The sequence below is a fragment of the Hippocampus guttulatus genome, chromosome 1 (genome assembly GCF_054856545.1).
Source record: "Hippocampus guttulatus isolate MCC_2025c chromosome 1, RoL_Hgut_1.0, whole genome shotgun sequence".
In the NCBI taxonomy this organism is placed as follows: domain Eukaryota; kingdom Metazoa; phylum Chordata; class Actinopteri; order Syngnathiformes; family Syngnathidae; genus Hippocampus; species Hippocampus guttulatus.
In genome coordinates, this window is record NC_141261.1 from 27,867,886 (window position 1) to 27,891,424 (window position 23,539).

The 23,539-nt window shown below is 42.6% G+C and overlaps 1 protein-coding gene across 1 annotated transcript in view; it reads right to left on the minus strand.

Moving 5' to 3' along the window:
- grm7 (glutamate metabotropic receptor 7) overlaps positions 1–11,548 on the minus strand; it is a 133,584-nt gene extending 122,036 nt beyond the window's left edge. Inside the window, exon 1 of the mRNA XM_086124321.1 lies at positions 10,347–11,548. Coding sequence (XP_085980447.1) covers positions 10,347–10,838 — 492 coding nt within the window. The 5' untranslated portion in view covers positions 10,839–11,548. The remainder of the gene's footprint in view (positions 1–10,346) is intronic.
- Positions 11,549–23,539: the final 11,991 nt, after the last annotated feature.

The following is a 23,539-nucleotide window of genomic DNA, read 5'->3' on the forward strand; positions in this document are numbered from 1 at the left end:
AAAAGGACTAATTTACACAGTCCGCTCAACTAGAGTGCATTCGGAGGACATGCTTCTGCGACAATGATTTCTGTTGAGCAATTTCAGGATGTTTGGATTGTTGTTGTTGTTTTTCAGAAGATATGCTACCGCTTAGAAACAATTTAAAAGTTTGATTGATGTTTTTTTCCCCTCTTCTTGCGGTTTTGTTGTCTTCATTTCCAACGCAGCGTGGAAGAATAATAATAAGAATAAAAACATCTCTGCAGCAAATCGTCTTCGCCATAGCAACACTATTGATCAACCCTCCTGGGTCTTCAGAGAAATCCATCGCTCATGTCAATTCCGCCGGTAGTAAGAGTTCGGCGGCAACTCATCCTTTGAATGGACATTTCGGGTCCGGCCATCAAATCTACAATCACTATTTAGCTTCCTTGATGGCGCACTTATTACAAGGGGAGAGTCACTGAATGACCTCAGCATAATCATTGAGACAAAACCTGCCAGTGGCTGGAATAGGACAGCACAGGGAGTTGTCATCGCCGGCATCCTCTCACTGTAAAGCGGGAGATTTACGCCGAAAGTTCATTCTGAGTTTATTAGCATTTCGAGCTATACAGTAAAGCACAAAATGATTCATACCCTGGACAGATTTAGAGTCCAAGTGAGCCTCGAGCGGGCTTTCGCTTTTTGTTTGGTGAATGTATTTTGTCGGGGGGGGAGTGGAAACAGACTATAAGTGTTGCATTGGAATTTTTTTTTTACCGAGTGTGACTTTTTGCACTTTTTAAAAATTGATTCACAGATGTAGTGGCCGGTTTGGAGGAAACACACCATTTTGCATCATCATCATCATTCTAAAAGTAGCTAACAAGTGAGGTTAACAGAAATATTGATGACCCCCATTCAGAAAGATCCAAGGGACTTCTGGCACCATTCGAATCAATTTTCAATTTTAGAACCTATTCACTGAAAAATACCTTGGGAGAATTCACTTTTTAGTCAAATTGTGTGTCCACTTTTTTGCTTGATTTTCAATATCACAAAAAGAGCCTGATGATACTGCTTGAATACGAGCACTTTAAGGCTTTGTCTTGTGACAGTTTGATTTGTGACTGCATTGCACTTGAGAACACTAAGAAACGAAACATGACATGACATGAGCATAACAAACCCTATGAGAGCAGAGCAAAAGTAAGGTGGAATAAATTAAAACCGCGCATGGCTCTCCCCCTTTCAAGTCGCATGTTAATGTTTCATAGACGCATCAAAGTATAACTTGAGGGTTTTGCCAACTTCAAACTATTAAAAAAAATGTTTTGCTCCCAGTGAGTGGATGATACCCAGACCAGGTTGACAGCTGTGGTTTGAATCCTTTGCCTAATTGTCCAGCCATTGAAACCACAAAACCCCAGAGGATGAATGACTGCTGTGGACTTGCCATGAGGGAGGGAGGGGGGACATTGGCACTAAAAGCATGTTCAGCATTTCATGGTCACTTTCCGCGAAACAGCTATTTGCAGTCGAACCCATCATCCCGTTTCTAAATGAGCAGAAAGAACGACAGTGTGCAGCAACAGCAAATCATGAGTAGCTAGTCGCCCAATTAAAAAGGGATTTATTTAAAGGTTAATCATTTTGCAATTTTTCAAAAAAAGGGCAGTTTGTTCCATTGTGGGCGTGAACACAGACGACTCCACTTGCTGCCAATCAAAGCACCTCCTTTCATTCTCGATATTGGCGCACTCACCTCTCACATGGAGACAGACAACTGTGTGCGGAAAAGGACGAAAAAAGTCCTTTTCTGCATGTGATCGGAGTATTATCAGTGCGCTTGGCTGGCGTGGCAACAGACAAATGTAAGTAGGTACGCTCATTTCAGAAGCTGGTAATAACCGCTGGCAATGTAAATATGCCTGCGGACCTCATGTCTGTCTTTGCCTCAATCAAATTCACCAAAACTGATTTCGAAGAGCTGCGCCACTATTTGGACTTGGTCCGAGCAGACGTAACATTAGACTGACTTTCTGTCATCAATTTGTCATTCCACCAGCCAATTGCCGTGTAGGACACACCCTCACTCGGCCGGAGAGCCCAGCATGGCAGAGCCGTCTGCCAAATTGGCAAACCGGCATAGACAGCCTTGCGCCTACACAAAAAGCGGACAGGCCAACATTTGCGCATGCGGTGTGCACCAAAATAGAGCCCTCCAAGTCTGTTGGTCAAAGCAGAGTGCACAAGTCGGTGCGTTTGCGACGGCATCCGTGTGATATTTCAAGCCATTAGATATTTTGTTCTATGGAGATGTGTTTTAAATAATTAATCCGCTGTACTGGAGCCCTGCTGCGGTTCTCATTCCACTGCAGCAGAGCGCTCCTTCAGCCAACAGGCATAAGAGATGTGCGCACACAAACAAACGCTAACGCTCTTTGAAATCGCTGGTGCAAACTCATTTCATTTACTTGCAATGATAGCGCCCAGTTGGGGTGCCAGCACTTTAACTGAAAAGTGACGTGTGCGCGTCCATTCATAAATTGATAAAAGAAAGGTAGATTAACCATAAATCAAAGCAATGTGGTTGAAAATACTTCCTTCAAAAAACAATTTGCAGCCTTTCAGTACAAGAGGCCTTTGTAATCTTGCGCAATTACATGAAGTAGCGCTGCATCTGACTTAGCCACCTGTAAATCTATTTCCGATATGAATTTTACAAATAGTCTGACTCAAAGTGACGGAGAAGAGGAGATGAGGCAGCACTTCCGTTGTCCGTTGCCCAGCATGATGACTTGTCAAAGGCATCATGCTGGGCTGGGCACAAACTAATCATCACTCACCTTTGATTGAAGGAGGACGGATTAAAATTGAGCAAACCCAAATATTCATTGGTACAAAATGTCTAAAAAATTGCCTCAAGCTACCAACAAGTCACACTGCAGACAAATAAAATGGGCAGATTTTAGTGCAGTCATAAAAAAAAAAAGCAACATAAAAACAACCAATTCTCCCTTCCACAAGGCAATGACTCTCGATTTTACCTTTTTACCACATTTTCAAATGAAAGCAGGAAGAAATTAACGTCTACCATTAATCTGAGGAACACCATTACTGGATGTCAGTGCCATTAGCTGTGTTACGCTAATGTTGTTCTTTCACAGAATGGCCTTTCATTGATGTGACTGGGAACACATCAGGTTTCCTTGATGCAACCCATTTCCTGTTGATGAATGGAGCGCCGTCGTGCCTTGAGGTACGAGGGACCTGACTTGGGAATTTTTCACGATGCTGATGATTTTTTCTCTTTTTTTTTTGCTTTGCCAAGCGAGCAAAAATTAAAGATCCGAACTTTGTATGGTGGCAGTGAATGCAACTCCACTTGCTTCACAACAAGAAGCAGTTTTGCAATCAACAATTGCTCAAAAGAGGGGCTTCAAGCTGTTTAGGGGGCACTCCCACCTGAAGATTATTGTCAAACAGGGCTGCAATTTACTACCATTTAAATCCTCGATTCATGTGTCAATTGCTTTTGTGATGAATTCATAAATCAGATGTTAAAACATTGAGTACTTTCCATTTAAGTAAAGAACGCTATTTGAAATTGACACTGGTTTGGTTCGAAACATCCGTGGAAAATAAGCATGCATGTTGATCACGTGTTTCCAAAATAAAAGCAGATGTTTGCAAATGTCTTATTTTGACTAAACACAAAGCTAACAACGTTTGCTTTCATGGAGGATAACGAAAATCTGAAAAGACTTTAAACAGGCTCTCCAAATAATTAACCAATACTCAAAATAGTTGCCGATTAACTTAATAATGGATTAGTTGTTGATCAATCGATTTGTTGCTGCCCCTCTACTATCAAACTAAACATAAAACCAAGAAAATTACACAGTGTGGAATTAAAACAACCACACAACTTTTCTGTCCATTAGCGTCATGCCAACACACAGTGCAAAATGCCATCTTTGTGGCAGTGTTATAACGTTTCAAGCAAAGGATATTTGAACACACGTAGGCAGGCAACATCACAATACCCACAGGCATATATTCTTTATGTTCTGCCAAGACATTACTATTACAGCAGTTGTGAAAGTTTTCATTGTTTGTGACTAAATAAATGTACTACGTTGCCCTTCCCCACCCCCGTTAGACAGGTGGTGCCCAATAGAAGGAATCACAATTAATCCATTATGATGCACAAAATGTTTCATTTACATTCATTATGTTATGATTTCTACATGTATAACAAAGTACAATATTACAGAGTGCTGGTTTCCATATTAAAAAAACAACAACACTTTTTTGGTTTTTGGAACAGATTATTGGCATTTCTATTCATTGCAATGCAGGAATGTTTTGAGTTACCAAGGTTGTCACAGAACAAATTCAACTCATATCTCAAGGCACCGCTGCATTTGTTAATACGAGCTGTCGAAACTTGTGTGAGAGAATAATGCACGACTTTTACTGCCAACCCACGTGCCAGTGATTAATAATGATGGCCAGAGAAGTGAAAATAATGCTAATTGAAAAAAAAGCAAAAACATTATACATGTATAATGAACAACAAAGAAGCAGATGTTTATGCGAACACCTCTTCATAGTTGTTTTGGACTACTTTGCTCTTACGACTCGACTCCGTGGTAATTAGTTGTTGGGTGGTAATGACTATTTTGTATAGACAGTTCTTGGATACTGCATATATTTGTCATACAGGCATTTCCCACCTGCATGACTAATGATCTGATCTTACACTCTCTCATGTAAGTGGTTATTTTTACTGCACTTATGTGTCCAAAAATGTTTCAGGGCTTTAGAATGATATGTGTATTTTATTACATGTATTAGATGAATACAGCGTGATGATGTCGAATAATACTTGCTTAACATTCCCTTGAAAAATGTAATTTCACCTTCTAAGCACATTTCTTCTCAAATCGTCTGTTGAGAGTTGATAAAAACTAGTTTCAAACATGTTGCAAGGGTGACAAAAAAAAAATTCACGTCAGAGAAATTTGCAAACATATCAAAGTGGGTTCTGACATCCAAATAATTCATCACTGCGCATGTCGCTGCTTTTGATCATCTTTATGTATGAATGTGATAAATATCTGCCATGTTAACAAGTCTTTTTCTGTTTTTCTCCTCTCTCGCCACTGGAAGAAAAAAAAAGATCCTGTTTGCCAAAACATAGAACTGAAATCAAGGTGGGATGGATGGATTGGTGGATGGATGGGTTTGTTCTTTATGACTGTCAAACTGCTGCCTTCCCTCGCAGTCTCCCTCTGGGAAAGTGCACCTTATGCTTGCTCTCACTCAAAACAACATAACACGGCGTGACCAAAAAGCAACTGCCTATTGTCAAATACCTGTTATTCATGTCTTGTAAGTTGTTGACACATCTTTGTGTTCGTTGTTGTTGTTTTTTTTTTATTACAAGAAAGAGGAAAGATTTTTTTTCAGCGTGAGGTTTTAACATTGTGATTGGTGCAGCGGAATTCTCCACCAGTTTCACGAGCCGCCCAGGAATCGTATCAATCGGTTCGTGAAGGGGTGCCTTGAGAAACAAGTTTTGTCATTCCATGACCATGCTCATACCTCAAAAGACTTGTGTCTCAATCATCTCGAATCGAAATTCCATTCATCTTTTCCAGCACCGCCCCTCAAAATATAACAAAAATACAATGAAGAACTTTTACCGTTTAAACCATTTTTGTCACACTTTCTCATTCACTGAACACATTCACACGCATTGCTCCTTCTTGTGTGCACACCTTGGTTGGCCACCCGAGGGCAGTATTAGATAGACATCCAGTTGACCCCCCCCCCCCCCCGCTATTTGCAGGTGATAGAGACTGGGGCCGGCGGTGAAAAGTGAAAATCCGCGTAGGCAAACATTCTATTTTTTTTTCTCAAAAAAACAGGGGCAAACAGGAGGCTAATAAAAAAAATAAACTAAAATATATTAAGAAATATTTAAATTTATATTGTTTTAATGTTGAAAAACAATTGAAAATAACAATATGTGAATCTGCGGGTGCTGAACTGTGGACAGGCTGTACTGGAGGCCCAGCTCCTCTCTCACCTTTCCAGTATGGTTATTCTTCACAAATGATAAAGAATATATGCCTGCGAATATTTTTATATTATTTTTTACATGTGTTGCTCCACTGCTTGTGTTCAGATATCTGTTGCATAAAGGATAACACTGGCACATAAGTGCCAAATGCTAGCCCATTTATGGCGTTCTGCATAATGTGTTTGCGTTAAGCTAGCATATATGGTTGTTTTGAATACACAATGTGTAATTGTCCTCTTTTTATGGTTAGCTTGACGGTAAACTCTAGCTGAGCATGGCAACGGCTATCTTTTTGTAGGATTGGTTACACTTGTCGAACCGCTGCTTTTTATTAAGAGAGATGTGCTGGGTCACTTGCCACCATACTGTACAGCATTTATATCTCAGGTTTATGCTCCCAAGCCAAAGCAGTGAAATCGTCTGATCGGCAGCTCATATCTTGAGAAAGTCACTCGCATCTCAAGGGAGTTGTTTTTCAGGTACCCTGGTTTCGCTTCTGTTGTTTTCAATGCCATGCACTGTTTGCAAATTATGCAAGCACTGATTCCATGAAAATGTAAAGGGGTAAGGCCCTGCCAAAGATAACATCAAGATTTTTTTTTCTTGTTGTAGTTGCTAACTTTCTGTCCTCTTTTTCTCCGCACATGAGTATGAATCTTAATGAGAACATTTTGGCATCTGGAGAAAGTGATTATCTTGCAGGGAATAGATTTTGGTTCTGATCCAAACTACAGCATTGTCCGGCCTCGGTGGAGGTCAGTGCTTTGCTGAGTGTCATTATTCTATAATAAGCATCTACTCCATGTCTCTACTCTCTTGCCACTCCAAGAATTCCCTTGTAGATTCGGCCGTGCTCCGGACAAGTCAGCCTGTCAGGGGCCATTCATCACCACCTGAAGTGGGACTCTCTGCAACAGGAGCTGTTCTTTCAGCACCACCGTGGACAAGCGATACATACAGTGTAAAGCAGGGGTGTCCAAACTTTCCCTTTTAACACCCCTTGTTGTGTTGATGGCAATTGTTAATTTTAAAGACATGGACATCATCACCATCGTCTAATTACTAAAATGTGGAGAGCTGCGACAGTTGTATGTACGGAAATGTCGCGCTTCTGTGCATTCTGTTTGAAAGGAATGAGCCAATACGGGAGAAAGACAATGTGAAGGGCTATTGGTTCATTGTAATGACATTTTGTTAAGGTAGGTTTGACCTACTGATACACTTTTTTAAAATACACGTGTCTTGCAGTCCAACAATCAATCAATTGACAACTTACCAAATTCATTGACAACTACTGTGACAATCAATTAATCATTGAGAACCATAGTCCAACTTGAAATTAATGCTGCAGCGATTGAATATTTTGGTATTCAGATATCCTATTGAAATTACGTACCAAATCATGGGGTATTCGGATAAAAATGAAAACATACAGTATATTTTTTGCCTCGTCAAAGATACAGACGACAAAAAAACCCCACATTTCCAATTCAATAAAAAATCGCCAACTCGTTTTCATATTTAGATGATCAACATTTTATACTTTAAATTGTGCATAGCAGTACACTATTTTCCTCTAGAGAAACATTAGTGAGAATTTAAATCAGTCTCTCCCTATAAATTCTGGTCAGTGAGGTCAAAACCACAGGAGTAATTGTGCCAGCTGAAATAACATTCTTGAGTCAGCCCAGTTTATTAACAAGTGATCAGTAGGAACGGCAACAGTGTCATGCTGTCAGCATCAAAGTGTACAGTCAATTAGGTCTATTATCTAGAGGGCTGCCAGCGCTGTGCTAGCGCTGCTAGCCCGGGTCATGCTAGCTGCTACAGCTGGCCATAGACGTTATATATACAATATCAGTGTAATTAAGTCGTTTTTTTTTTAAATTTATAATAAGCACTTCAATATTATATTAGCATAGCATTTTATTGTTGCCGTTGGAAGCAAGAGTTTGTGACGGCAATCAACGACTCCCAAATACAGTCTGGAAAATGAGTCAAGTCAGCTGTTCGTCGCAACATGCTGCCAGGAACAATTTCAAAATAAAAACTGTTACTACGGTTAGCGTGACTTTAGACTCCCAAATGAGGGTGCACTTGCTTCTTATTTAGCTACCGCTATGAAGCCTTTGCTATGTGTTTGCCGCCTTCTGGTTGGATGATTCCTAGTTGACAAAGTGCCTGATTAGACATGCAGCAGAGCCTGCACTTGAAATGTCAACATCACAGACAATCAGGTTAATTTATTCGTGGCAGCCAAAATCTTGATCGCGATTCAATTATGATTCATTGTGCAGCTCTGGAAGCCAATCTTTTTTTCCAATCGAAACCACCTTATATCATAAAACAAATCAAACTAAACATCAAGACGAAGTAATCCTTTCTAAGCACGTCTCTCCCACACTTTGATGTTCTCAACCAGTGATTCCCAACTGCTGTGCTACGCCACATTGGTGAGTCATGAGAGAAATTATACATCCAGCCATTTTCTGTACTGCTTATCGTCATCAGAATCGTGGGTGACTTTCCTTCATCATCATTGTGATATGCAGAGACGCAACAATCGGGCAGGCAAACCAGGCATTGGGCACCAAGCTGAGGGGGGGCCAGAAAGATGACCGACAATGGCTCCGCTATATACAATGAAATGACAACACATTGGAAATCCCTGCACAGTGCCCTTTACTAGCTGTTGCTGGCTGACAGCTAGTTGGAGACCCTGAGAGATGATCATTCTCAACAACACAACTGGATTCCCCCGAAAACACTGCAATGACATGTCGCGATTCGTAATATTCCTAATTGCAAACTTGGTTGTGATGTTATCATTCTGCAGATTTTGCACATTATTTTGTTGTTGTTCAGTCATTTTTACAATGTGTGTTCAATTTACTTGCTCAGTTTATTTTACATGTTAATTACAGTGGTGGCTTAAGATCCAAGTTTAATTCATTCAATGGCATGGCCGCGCTCGTAACAAATAACTTGCATCGCAATTCTTCTAATATGAATGGAAATGCCATTTTTTTTCTGGCCCAGCCTCCACCATTCAGAAAAATCAACAAAATGTTTGTAATGTAAAAAACAGCATTCACTTACATTGCACTTTACAAAACCCTGCAGTAAAGTCATAATTACATCGAATGTAAACATAGTAAATCATTTTGGACATCTTCTACTCCAGTTTGACTGACATTGTGCTGCTCCTTCTGTGCACACCTTGGCCGCCCAGGGGCAGTATAATACAGACGGAGCCACATCAAAATATCTCAGTATATGCCTGTGAGTGTTATATTTTTGTCTACATGTGTTGCTCCACTGTTGATGTTCAAATATCTGTTATTTGAAGGGTTATAACACTGCCACACCAATGCTAGGCATGAGCCAATCTATGCTGTTTCCCATTATGTTTGAGCTTTAAGCAAGCAAACGTCAGGGCAAATGTATGTACCAACGTGTGTTAAATACACATGGTGCAATTCTCTTTGTTTTATATTTTGTTTGACAATAAACCTCAAGTGGGAGTGGCAGGAAACAGCTTGAAGCCTCCTTTTCAAAGAATTATGAATTATCTGTCGAAGTGCTACTTATTTGGATTAAGTTAGCAGCCACCTTATGTTATAAGCCAAGCTTATGTTATATTATTAATTATCATTTTATGTTTGAGCATCATATTATTTCATGTTAAGCATACCTAAATTATATTATGTTGTTTAATAATTGCTTAGACATTTTTTTATGTTGATAGGTTCTGATTGGCTGTTAAAGTAAGAGAAGCGGGAAGTGATTTTAGTTACGGGGTTGTGTTCTCGGACGTGCTGCGGTGCAGACGTTTTTTTTCTTTTTTCTTTTTCTCCTTTTATTAAACTGCATTGAAGGATTCCATCTCTCCATCTGTCATTCGCAAAGAAGAGCCATCCACTGAAAAACAACGAACCCCTCAACTTACACAGCGCTCGTATTACAAGTTTTTGCTCGGAAGTAAAAGCAAAAAATAAATAAAAATCGGCAATCGGTCCTCAAGCCACGACTGTGGTTCAAGAAACATTTTTGCTTAGTCACTGAGCTGAGTTTTGGAGGTCATAATTTATTTATTGACTTCTCTATTTATTTATTTACTTATTTATTTAGTGGGGGCACGGTCCGTCTTGTTTTGCGTACAAGAGGGTATAGAAACACCCCGACGAGGCTACCTTTGTGTGGCATTTTGGTGGATTTTTCAAAAGTAGGCTGTAACGTGTACCTCGTCTCGATCAAGGCTGCGAAACGGCGTTTAGTTTCCACTTGCCTGGAAGAGGCGTAGGATGTTGGCAACCATGATCGATACCGAGCTCGCCGAGGCTCCGATGACTCCCACCACTTTTTCGGGCTTGACGAAGACCGGCGGCTCCCCGTTGGTGCACCTCACATCCGAGGTGTCCTTGGTGATGAGGGCCTGCACGAAAGTTAGAGATTGCTCCAGCGCGTAGGTGTCCCTCGAACAAGTGTCCAGCACCCGGGCGCCCAGGGTGATGTTGGGCAAGAGTTGCTCGTCCTGGTTGATTTGGTCCAGCGCGTACATCATGGCTTCGAGCCGCTGAATGCCGTTCTCCTTCTTCAGGTCCCCGCACGGCACGCCGTCCATCCCCTTGGCGTGCACCGGGAAAAGTCCGCCGAGGGTCAAGTGGCCCTCGGTTCGGATCGAATGCGGCGCGTACGTCTCCTGAGCCAGAGCCACATCCAGCGCAGTCCGCACGAGGCAAAACAAGCCCAGCTCGGCGAATAAAACGGGACGAGCCATGTTTTCACTTTGAAGATCGACAGATAAAAGGTGCAATCGGGAGAAGTTTTGTCAACGCGAAGTCATCGTGGCTCGCTCGTCACCGCGGAGGAGATTCAACAAGCTGGGCAAGACTACAAGCAAGATGCGGTCCGTGACGGAGGCTCACTGCGCCCATCGCCTCCTCGCTGCCAGCTTGTTGAATAGCGAAGCCTCGCGTGGAAATTCTGTTCTAACACGACTCCGTCCTCCGAACTGGGTTCAGATCCCAAATAGGCTATCAAACGAAAAAAAAAAGGAGAGATCAGCGCACGCAATGAACAGCAGATCCGGTCAATACACGAAGCTTCGCTCCGGCAGAAGTGGGTGACATTCTTGTTTTGGAGCAACTCGTGCACGGAGGTGCAACATCTCTTTCTCACTGGCTTCAGACAGCTGAGGGAGGGGAGAGAATGAAAAAAGAAAGAAAAGACGAGCGCGCGCTCGTTTCGTCCACTGAGCGTCGGGAAAAGAAAAATGCAGCTAATTAAAGCTTTCCTCTGTCGCTGCAACCGGTCGTGAATGAGTCACAGGCAGGTTTGCACAGTGTGCAGCCCCTTTTTTTTTTTTTTTTTTGCTTTTCCCACTGAGGACGTCACTTGGCTTGGCTTCGAGCAATTCAAAAGGCGAGCGTAGCTTGTCACTTCATGGTTTTTAGGAAGTAAGCAAACGAGACGCCGAGCTGAATAATTGCTCCTCGGAGAACGCGCTCATCTCATCTCGGCATGCAATCTCTCCGCACTTCCCAGCCCCCCCCCCTCTTTTTTTACCACGCGAGCACGGAAAGTCGATTTGATGGTGACACGCAGCTCAGATCGTGATGACAATGAAAGCTTGCCCTCGATCTCCTCAAGTACTTTTCTATTCATTATGGTGTACCTTTAAAAGAGGAGGGGCCGGGGAGCTTAGAGGGGGTCCAGCCCGGTCTCCAAGGCAACGCATTTTTTACTAGGCATCCTTGATTCATCCTCCACAGTCCACACACACTGGAAGGAACTAACCACACCATTCGGAGTCCCTCACTAAACACCATCCCCACCAAAAACTGCACAGATGGTGCTTAAACAAACCTGACCGATTTCCCAGCAATTTCATGCGCACGCATTAGTCAGGGAGTTTCTTGGCAGAGTCGCTGCATTCTAAAAAAGTAACAGTGTTTTTCAAAGAAGAGAGCAAATCCAATATCGTTAGTGGTAAGTCTACTAAGGCATGTGTTTCCCAACCTTTTCATGACCCGAGAAGCCTTCGGAAAATCTCACTGCACACAACCAAGCAAAAGTATTAGACTAACAGTGATCTCGTGTCGATTTAGTCACGCATGTAGTTACCCAGTGTAAAATGTCAGCCTGTTAAACTGAAAATACATGTAATGTTACTCACAGGAAGTCATGACTTCTGGTGGATGAATGGCAACATGTATATTGTACCTTATGTCATGTCGCACAAGAGCATTTCGTGTCTGTCACGAGATGGTGCCAGCATACATCGATGGACAAGGACATACCCAACTGTAATTTTAAAAAAAAAACCAAAAAACAGTATTTTAACCACAAATTCAGTGAAATTGGAAAATTCGGAATCTGAATTGCATCAGTCATTCAAGAGATCCCCCACCGTTTAGCCACAACAAACATTTTAAGAATCTATTAATCTGATGATGTGTTTTCTTTAATGAATGAGTTCGGAAATAATTGAAAAACAATGAAAACAGGTTATTATTTTCAATTCACTACAGAAATGTTGCACCAATGTTTTTGATAGATTCGGTTACTTTGATCTGGTTACTTTGCTTTGGTCCATAAATGCAGTCATAAAAAAGGGAATACTGTTGATCACTGTTTTCTTTCCAAAGTAAAAGCAGGTGTTTGCAAATGTCTCATTTTGATTAAACACAAACAATCAGTGCGCTTTTGTGGAAGACTACAAAAATCGTTCCTGTTGAGAAGCTGAAATGAGAAGATTCGGACCATTTAAGTTGAACAATTGCTATAAACAATCAATTATCAAAATAGTTTTGGATAAATTTTATTTCATCTTTGAAGTTACTTGATTGATTAACTACTGCACTTGTAATTGAATCAAGTCATTTTATCCACAGTTCAGTCATGTTCTTATCAGCTTCAGAAGAGCCGGAGACTGCCATGTCGTTGTCTCGAGACATTTTGGGCTGATGTCAGAAGCTGGAGTTCCGAGTTCCCAAAACAAAAACCGTGCTGCCAAGTCTTCCACATCAAGCATGCGAAGCGAGACAGGACAAACATGATATTACTTTGAACCGCTTTCAAATCCAGACATCACGCTGTGCTTGCCAGCGATGCACAGTTGAATGTTGAATGTCATTGTGACAATTATCTGATTTTTTTTTTTTTTGAGGAAAGGGGTTTTGCCAGACCCCTTTAGCTGGGGCACGTGGCCCAGTATTAATGAGCTGTGCACAAGTATCAGAAGCAGACCGGCAATCGGACCGGCGGGTCCGGCCAGAGTGGGAGAAATACATTTGAAATTGCTGCGCAGTTGTGAATATGTGGCAGCCACCCACAGTGTTTCCCTACATTCATGAATTTGCAACCTGCATGCGATGGATGCTCCCTTCGTCTGCCCTCCACCCCTAATCCCTCCCTTACTCTCTGTCGCATGGCGCTGGCAGGCGGGCCCCACCTCCGACAGACGGCTGATATGTGTTATGTTTCGATCTGGTTACGTTTGGTTTTGATTCCTCATGTGCCCTTTTTTCGCCACCTGTTCTCGTTATCAGTGTTCCTTGTGTGTAACCAATTAGCTCCCTCAACCCTTTGTGTGCTGTCCAGGTGTTTCTCGTTGTCTCGTCACTTAGCTTGTATTTAGTTCCCTGAGTTTCTGCCAGTCTTGGTTGGGTCATTGTGAGCTGTGAGTATGTGAGCATACGTGTGCTCCTGTCATGTTTTGTTTCCTGTTGTAGTTTGGTTTGATACTTGTGATTTCCAGGCATTTTTTTGAGTACTTCGACTTGGTGTTTTTTTTTTTCTCCATTGTACTGCTGTGTGTATTTTTTGTTAAATGCATTTTGGTCAATCCACCCTGCTCCTCCCTGCCTCCCTGCTTTTTGGGGTCCTACAACTACCATCATGCAGAACGTGACAATATGGGTCTTTATAAACAACACTACTCGGGGGGGGGGGAGTCATCGCAATCACACGCAGGGTGTCGCAAAGCCTTTTGCTAGCAGGCTTGTTGAAAGCCCTCTTAGGTCAATAGCTCATCAAACCAAGACAGTAGGAAGCACATTTCTCCATCAGATTACGCAAAACAAAAGGATGAAGAACGCCACAAAGACATGGTGGTAAGTGTTTGTTTTATGTCACAAAAGAAAAGTAGTGCGGACGGTTTGTCCCAAGTATGGCCAACCATCACGATGTTGACTGCACATTACTAGCTAACATTAAACAGCAGATGAGACAAAAGAGGATGAACAGTATCTGTCAAAATTTGCTTACACAGAACAGTTATGTTCCATTATTAGCCATGCTTCAAGAAGTTAGCCCTTTTCTAAGAATCATCATCTTTCCCAGTGGCACACTAATGCATTTGTTGTCAAATGCTGAAATTGATAATAACCTCCGTTTTTCTGTCGGCGTGGTCTGCCCAAAATGGTTCTAATTTGCGTTTGGGACAGAAAGCTATTAAATTGATCTCCTGAAATTTTCTGGTAGAGGCCAAATACTATATTAAACCAAACATTAACATGAAGCACTGGAGTTTTTAGTGCAAAAACAGACGGATCTCAGTGTTGTAACTGGCAAATGCAGTTGTTCACTTCCATGAACACATTAAAGTAAGTTGACCAAATCTAGCATGCTCTTTTCACTTTTCTTCAAAATGCCAGAACATGTTTTCCCCCTTTGGACAAGAACAACTCTTTGAATGAGCTACTTCTTAATGCGAAGGAAGGGCTACTATAGTTGCATTACTGCACTTCTGAGGCTGCTTAAGGTTCAACAACACCGACAGGTGATTCACACTACAGCTTCAAATAATGCTTCTTTCCAGAAAAGATGAAATATATAGCAAAATCCATTGATTATGTTTCAGCTACTAGTTTGCTCTGTAAAAAGTCAGAAAAAAAAGCAAAAATGTTGATCAGCATTTTTCCAAAGTAAAAGCTGTTGTTTTCTAATGTCTAATTTCTAATGTTTCTAATTTGGTCGAACATATGAAGAATGAGTCTGCTTTCATGGAGAGAAAACCGAGATGATTTATTTTAGAGAGGCTGAAATGGCTAAACAATTGATCGATTATTAAAATTGTCAATTTAAGAATCGATTATTTGTCAATTAATCGTTGCAGCCCAACCTGCCGTGCATCACAGTAATTGGAACTCGACTTGTATGTGACTTTCGAAGGTCCCCCGCAAAACTAAGTTCCAAACGAGATGCGGTTTCCGTCAAATATTAACTTCACATTGTTTGGCTGTTGATGATACGGTGGGCACCGTATCATCAACAGTCATCAAAGTCATCAAAGCAATTTGTGGTCTCCATTAGAAATAGTTTGATGCAGACTGCTTTGAGGACAAGCAACATGGCATTGTCTGCAAAAAAACAGTTGCAACAAGATGATTCATTCGCAGAATGTGACTTTCTTTTCAGGTCTGCAATTACATTTTAAAGCTTTTAGAAGAGGAATATACGTATTTTAAAAAAAAATCGGAATCAAATTCTAGTGATCTAACTTTGAAAGTGACTATGCACCATTCACACTGCAATCTGCAAGGTTGCAGTTGCTGAACAAACACACAGGAAACGTTTAAAGGATTATGGGATAAGTCGTTTGCTTGATCAGTTTGGTTGAGAGTTTTGTGTGGTGTAAAAAATAAATAATGACACTGGGCCCCACTTTAAAAACATGTTGGTCCCATTCATTTCTGTTCAATTAAAAGATTAGTAAAGGCAATGTCGCATTAATTGAAACACGCATGTCCTATTGACATTACAAGCTTGGGTGGGCACATTTCTAATTAATGAAGTTGAATAGAGACTAATTCAATCTTAATCCTGTCACGCAGTGTATTTATCTCTATTAGCTTCTGGAATATTTTACAACGGGCACATCACGCAAGTATGCTAACGCCAAGGATGGTAATGTGGATTCGGGTGCACATTGTGCTCACTGAGTCAGGATTCATGAGGCACACACGGGGAGAAAGTGTGGGAAGAGGAGTCGTGAGAAGCGAAAGAGGCAGATGGCCTCCTCCAATGCGAGCACGCCATAGACAGGCGGGCGAGCGGGAAGCAGCAAGCTTCTCCACAAGTGACAGCCAGAGAAACTGGTGTCGCCGTGCACACCACTAATTTCACCACTCGGACTCCCGGCTTTAAGAGCCCGACTCCCAATTTCACTGTCAGCTGAAAGGTTACTTTTGAAAAATGGGGCCCTCACCGTGATTTAATTCACTGACTACCTTGAGGAAGAGGAGCCTTTCCCCTGGGGAGGTTCTGTGATTTAGAGCAAGATTACACCTTGGATTGGATCTTCTGTCTTTCTCTTACCTCACTCTTGTGTGGACACACTGTTGCGAATCCGCAAAACACGCGGCCACTCAAAAGGAATCCTATTTCACTTTCTTACCCGAGGAAACACAGGCAGGTGGAGAGAGGCTGTCTGGTCTTTATACGCAATCTGGACACGGAAAGCAAAACCCCCAAAAAGACACGGTTTCCATATGCCGCAGGTGCAAAATAATTCAATATATCCACCACTAGATAGAGTATGGTTTCCTATGAGAGGCCCGGGCTTTTGTTTCAAGCATTCAATAATACGTCTGCTCAATACAGCCTTCTTCAAGTCAATTACAGAGCTGGCACACAGCGAACAACAGGCGAAGGAACAATAAAAAGTCAACCTTCAGGACAAGAACCAATACGCTTTCCTGTTAGGCTGACGCGAGCCACAATAGGCTCTGTCTGTCAAATTAATTAACCTGGAAACCCGTTTAATTCACAGACTCGAATGAAAGGGCCGTGGAATCCACGCGAACAAACTATCTCCACGGCAAAAAGTAATTGCATGTCGAGTTGATTTGTCGGAAAGCATACAGAGCTCCAACCTGTGTGGAGTCACGCATATTCTGTGTGAGGCGAGGTGAGGCGTTCATGTTAGATCAATGCAGGGGCAATGTTGCATTAGCAACGTGAAGGTCAGCAAGTTGCAGAACCCTTGCGTCTCATTGCACACCATCTGCTCTGGAACAATAAAATGAATTAGGCAATGTTTTTATTCATCTCTGTCAGCAGATTTGGCAGCTGTGTGTGTGGTGGGGGGGAGTGGGGGAGGGGGGTTGAAAGGTAAAAAACAAGAGAGCAATTTTACAGCCCTGTGGAATGCTGACCTCCCGTGTTGCTCATTCCAAAGACAAAGCAGGTCCAGAGCGGAAAGGACAGGAGACTCTCCATGCTCTTAATTGTGACCCTAATCCATGTGTCATACCTGCGCCACTCTGATTACAGTTTTGTAATGTGAGCTCAATATCCACTGACACGCTGGAATACACGAAAGACAGACTAATAATGCACAAGTGACCAGTGACATACAAAATAGACCAGGGTTTCTTCTCAGCAAGTCAGACCTGCTTGTCAGGAACCAGATTGCACAAAGCGGTATTTTATTGTGCTCGGATAAAAATAAATAAATAAATAAAAACGTACGGTGGGCCGCTGGCATCTCAAGGTATTTGAGATCAAGAGAAAGAGAACCGAGCACAGAGCTCTCACTAATTTCATCTACCTTCAGGTTCGCTGGGAAATGGTTGCTTGCAGATGTGAAAGGGAAAATTTCTAAAGCAAGAATGCTTAGTGCCAGCTCTACTAAGAACACGGATGCTACGATTACACTGGTCAGTTATTTTTAAAAAAACTTGTCTTTGTCTTTTTTTCTGGTGCATCCGTTTTTTTGACATATTTTCATTTTTTTATTTCTAAGTTTGACCCATAAAATCTTGCGCAATACGGGTTTTATTTATAGCTATGATGTTTCAGAAAGAAAAAAAATACACCCTTTGCTGAAGTTATCCCTTAATTCATAAATGTTACTAAATATCAGAGGTGGGAGTCAGTCATTAACGTGCAAGCCATAAATACATCTCAAGTCGTAACTGTCAAGTCTCAAGCAAGTCCCAAGTCGCTGAGGGGGGGAAAAAAATAAATAAATCAAGCAAGTCAAGTTATTACTTGATTCAAGCAAGTCGTAAGTCAAGTCATAAAATCAGTCACAACAAATGTCAGAGTGATAAAACTTTTTTTTGATTGATCATACTGCAAAAAGTACATCCATTCATCTATCCATCCATCCATTTTCTGATTCGCTTTATCCTCACAAGGTTCGCCGGGGGTGGGGGGGATGCTGGAGCCTATCCCAGCCGTCTTCGGGCAGGAGGCGTGGGACACCCTGAACTGGTTGTCAGCCTCTTGGTTTGTGGGCGGACTTGCGTTTCGTTCCACTTTAATCATTTATTTGGATTGGTTTCTAATGCTTTCTGTGAAACCTGTTCGTGGCACAAAATAAAAAGAAAGGGGGACCACTGGGTTCCATGACAACAAGTCTCGCTGGTTAAACAGGGAGGTGACCTTTATGACTCGGTTGCTACGAGCAAAGAACTCTTGTTATTTTCCCCACTGATGTGACATCTCTCTGATTGGGTGCCTGCCGGGTAATGATCAGCAGTATTACATGTGGCAGATTAGGACGAAAGGGTGCCGACCTCCCACCCACACTGTTGTGGAATCTTGCAGAGGGCCGATTAAAGGGTGACGGAGCCTTCGTTCTGATGACCAAACCCACGCTCCACTGGCCTTACGCGACGAATGGACGCAGCTGTGTTTGTTAACCGAGAAGACTTTGCAGCCACAAATTTGATCGTGATGGCAAATGTCTCCCACCTTGTGGCCGTTAATTTGTCGACTCTATGAGCAGTGTCTTCACACCACATTGTGTTGGCTGCGGTCTCTTCTCTGGCCTGTTTGAATGACTCATAACAATGCCTCTGTGTGTGTGTGTGTGTGTGTGTGTGTGTGTGCGCGCGTGTGTGTGTGTGTGTGTGTGTGTGTGTGCGTTTTGGGATAATTGGACATAGTCACTAACAGACAGGTCTCAGGAAATCCAGTGAAAATATTTCTCCATCCAGCAACGTAGCCACCACTTGGCCTGCACAAGCCACTTGAGGGACATACTCCAAAACAATGGCACAACACACAAAACCTCTTGAGTAGCACTCTCCATAACTATGCTGGTGCGAATGGAACAGTGGCATAAAAATTTCAAATTGATGGTCACTTGAATACACGTTCAATGATTTATTTGATTTATTCAGCCATTTAAAAAAAAAAATTGTCGGGGACCTTGTAAACAAAACAGTCCACTTAAAAGTAGAGGTGGTCGGTGCCAGATTACAGCTTTGGATCTGATTTCTGTCTGCAGTAACTTTGGCATGCAAGTTCAAAAAGTAAGAAAAGAGTGGAAAAAAATGTGGAAAAGTTGAACGAGATAAGAAGTGGCAAAATTGATTAAATTGTTCACAAGTGTATATATTTTCACGATACAGCATATTCTATCGCTGTCGTCGTGCGGAATCCTAACACCTTCCAAATGATCACTTTTCAGGAGACCCCAAAACATGACATTAGTTCAACAACTAACGCTGCATCATCAAAGACAGGAAGCCAGTTTTCACAATTTAGATTGATTGGTCAATCATTTCTAAAGCTAACACCCAAACGTGTGGACTGAGGAATATTATGGTTTTGTAAAAAAGAAAAATATGAAATGTATCCATTTGTGACATTGGAATTTTCGGCCCAATACCAGTGATATACGTAGATTCCATTTGCTATATGAATTAATGTATGTATCCAAAATCAAATGGTGGCCCGGTAGTCGAGTGGATAGCACGTCGACCTCACAGTGCAGAGGTACTGGGTTCAATTTCAGCTCCAGGCCTCCCTGTGTGGAGTTTGTATGTTCTCCCCGGGCCTGTGTGGGTTTTCTCTGGTGTTAGGACAGACAAATACAATGTTGTCATGTTTTAAAGTTTCATTTTGTTACATGCTTGATTGACCTGGAAATGCTTGTGTTCAGAACATCTTGCACACAATGGAAGCAATGACCCAATGGGGCCGTCCAGGGGTGTGGTATGTAAATGAAGATGGGGGTGTTTTTCTGATATATTACTTGTAATTTGCATATACAATCAATAAAAAGGCTGCAGAGGTCGGGTGACAGTGGGAAGCGCACACTGAGTGGCTTCATGGAGAACTGCACCTCCTGCCGGCAGTGAAAGTCGATCTATTCCTGCGTCAAGCCTTTGTTAACTGTACGAGTGAAAATCTCTGACATCCGGGTACTCCGGTTTCCTCCCACATTCCAAAAACATGCATGGCAGGCTGATTGAGCACTCTAAATGCTGCCACAGGAGGTGCTACGACAGTTCTACACGGCAGTCATCGAATCAATCCTGTGTTCTTCCATCACAGTTTGGTTTGGGGCCGCCACAAAAAAGGACAAAATCCGACTTCAACGGACAGTTAGGACGGCGGAAAAAATCGTTGGCACCGCCCTACCCACTCTTGAGGACTTGCACACTGCAAGAATCAAGACAAGGGCACGGAAAATCCTCCTGGATCCCCCGCACCCTGCCCACCACCTTTTCCAGCTACTCCCCTCAGGCAGACGCTACAGATCCATGCGCACCAAATCCAGTAGACACTTAAACAGCTTCTTCCCTCTAGCCATTAACTCCTTAAACAGTCACTGACATAGTCACTCTTCTTGTACAACAAATACTGCTACTGGTCACTCTAAAATGGTTAAATGATTTTGTTGTTTACGATGATACTAATGCAGCGTGTTATACCGGAGACAAATTCCTTGTGTGTTCTACATACTTGGCCAATAAAGATGATTCTGATTCTAAATTGCCCCTAGGTGTGACTGTAAGCGCGGATAGTTGTTCGTCTGTGTGTGCCCTGCGATTGGCTGGCAACCAGTTCAGGGTGTCCCACGCCTCCTGCCCAAAAACGGCTGGGATAGGCTCCATCACCCCCCGCGCTTCTTGTGAGGATAAGCCTATCGGAAAATGGATGGAAAATCAAATGGTGTATCAAGCCTTGGGTCAGAAATCAAAATATGAATCGAATTTGGACTTGAAGTTGTTTCTGGGGGGGTTGTTAGAGGCCAAAGTTCCATATATCTTGACTCATTATGTTGCACAGAAGAGCCCATAACATCTGAAAGTAAACTTCCACCAACTCAAGGGAGACTTTTTTGAAGTTAGAAAGAGATAAATGTGCACAATGAGCACGTTCCAATTCTGAAGAAAGATTGCAGCCAAACAAATAGACCTCCTCAAAAATGGTGTGCTCTGACCCAAGCCACACAAAAACTTTTATTTGCCCAGTCAGGACTGAGCAAAAATACCAGCTATTTTTCAGCATGTGTAAAATGGACAACTAGTGAAGCATTAAGAGCAAAAACCCCTTCTTTCAATGGAACAATACTGTGCATTAAAAAAAATTGTGTTGGTCTTTTTAAACCAATCACATCCAGCCATCTATTTTCAACCACGCTCCGGGTCACGGGAGCTGGGGCCTATCCCAGCTGACTTTGGGAAAAAGGGGGACGGCAACCTGAGCTGGTCGCCAGTCAGTTGCAGGGCACAGGCAGAAGAACAGCCATTCACGCTCACATTCACGCTGTTATTGAGTGGGAACTGCCTCCACACACTTGCCGAAATTCAGACTTTTACTGTGATTGCACCGGGTCATTTCATTTTACTTCATGCAACTCTTGCACCTGACTATACAGCAGGAGAAAGTGCTCAGATTTTTTTGATCAACTGCAACTCATTTCCACATGCCAGTGAATGCTGCAGGGGAGGGCAGGACTTTTAATTTCTTTTTTTATTCAAGATAAGCGCCCCAGTAGTCATTACCGGACTTGGAAAAGGTTATATTAAGGTGCGCCCACACACAAATGTACTTACACAACAGCAGACGCAAACATTTGGAATAAGAATTGACTCGGCTCCCTGCTTTGCTGCCGCTCAATTCATCATGGGAATGAATCTCTCAGACCCATTAGGAGGAAATTAACAAATCACCACACGTAGCTATCACTCGAGACGGAACAATAAATTACTTCATCAGGAATAGACGCCGTTTCCGGTCGCTGCTCCTGCACTCCAGCACCTTCTTTGACTTGAGGCCGTATGAAATTTCAAGAGAGCCGAGTGAAATCATGCCCCATTTTGGCCAAGCCTGAGGACTGTGCGGTGTGACAGTAATCCCACGAGTTTATCTGTCCGGGGAGCCAAATGCTTCATGGTCCCCACGATACGCCCTGTTTCTCTGCTTCCCTCTGGACTCCTAATGGCTCAGTAGTCTCACAGGAGCCCTGTGGAAACCACGGGTCACTGAAGGAGCATTTTCCCCAGGGCACATGCCATGCAGGCACACTGGCTGCATTTTTTTGGGCCAGCACAGCTGATCTCTTGAATGCAGAAAGAGAGCCAAGGTTGAGAAATGCATACATTCATACACAACTCCATTGTGGCCACCGATGGTCATGGTCTGTTTTGAAATACCGCGAGGAAATGATCGCCGTCGTCACGGTCAGGTCAGTGAGTAACGTCTCTTGCCGAGGAACTGCGGCTCGGAGTCACAGTGTTTACACAGTTTGCAAGGAACAATGATTGTGTATTGTCGTCATTAATGGCAGCCTGACAGTGCTGAGTGAAAGCGAGCCCTGTAGACACGGAGCACAGCACAATGCGCACTGCAAAGACACGTCTTACGGTCGCCCAGGGATTCAATAAAGCCCAGCTCATTTGCTGCGTGTCACAATTTGTTGTGTGCTTTCAGACACTTTCTCGTATTTCAAATACAGGGCCATTAATGGGAATTTTATAATCTTCCCACATCTCACGATAAGCTTGCCGATATTATGATGCCATTTCATCCCACTTCTGGAATTTCTTGCTTTTCAGCTGAAGACCTCACGTCAAACTCAAAAGCCCTTTGAGAAAGACAGCAGCGCGGAAGAGGGATTAAAACCTTTCAGGGTTCCCCAAAGCCTCTCATCGTGTATAAACTGGAAACTAAAGTGGTACTGGAAATGGTGGCCATCCCATTTTCCAGGAAACGGGGACTGAAAAAAATCTCTTCTTTTTGTCATCCTTCTGGTCATTCTCAGTGGGGAGGTAAACACCGCGCCCAAGGAAGAACAACCCAACAGAGACAGAAAGGGATAACGTACGAAGTGCCACCGGCACATCGCAGCAGCCTCGCGCTCACCGGTTAGCTTGGGCTTCAGGACCACTGCTGAAACCAGTTAGAAACATCCACTTCTGGAAACTAAAATAAAACATGCCCATCCCTCGCTTGCTAACAACAATGCAACAAACTACCAAACAAAAGCAGAGCGGACAGGTGTCGGGAAGCTGAGACATTTCAGAAGTGACACGGAATTTGCAGCATTTTTGCCCAGAAATGTTTGTTGATTGTTCGGGACGGGTAGACGATTAGTGAAGTGAGGCTACATTTAAATCTAATGAGCGGCTTCAAGTCCCCAAATATGTAATATACAAATTGCAAAAATGCTTCCTTGAGCAGTAGCACTTAATGGGCTCCCACCCGACTGTGCTTTGCCATCCAAGTAAA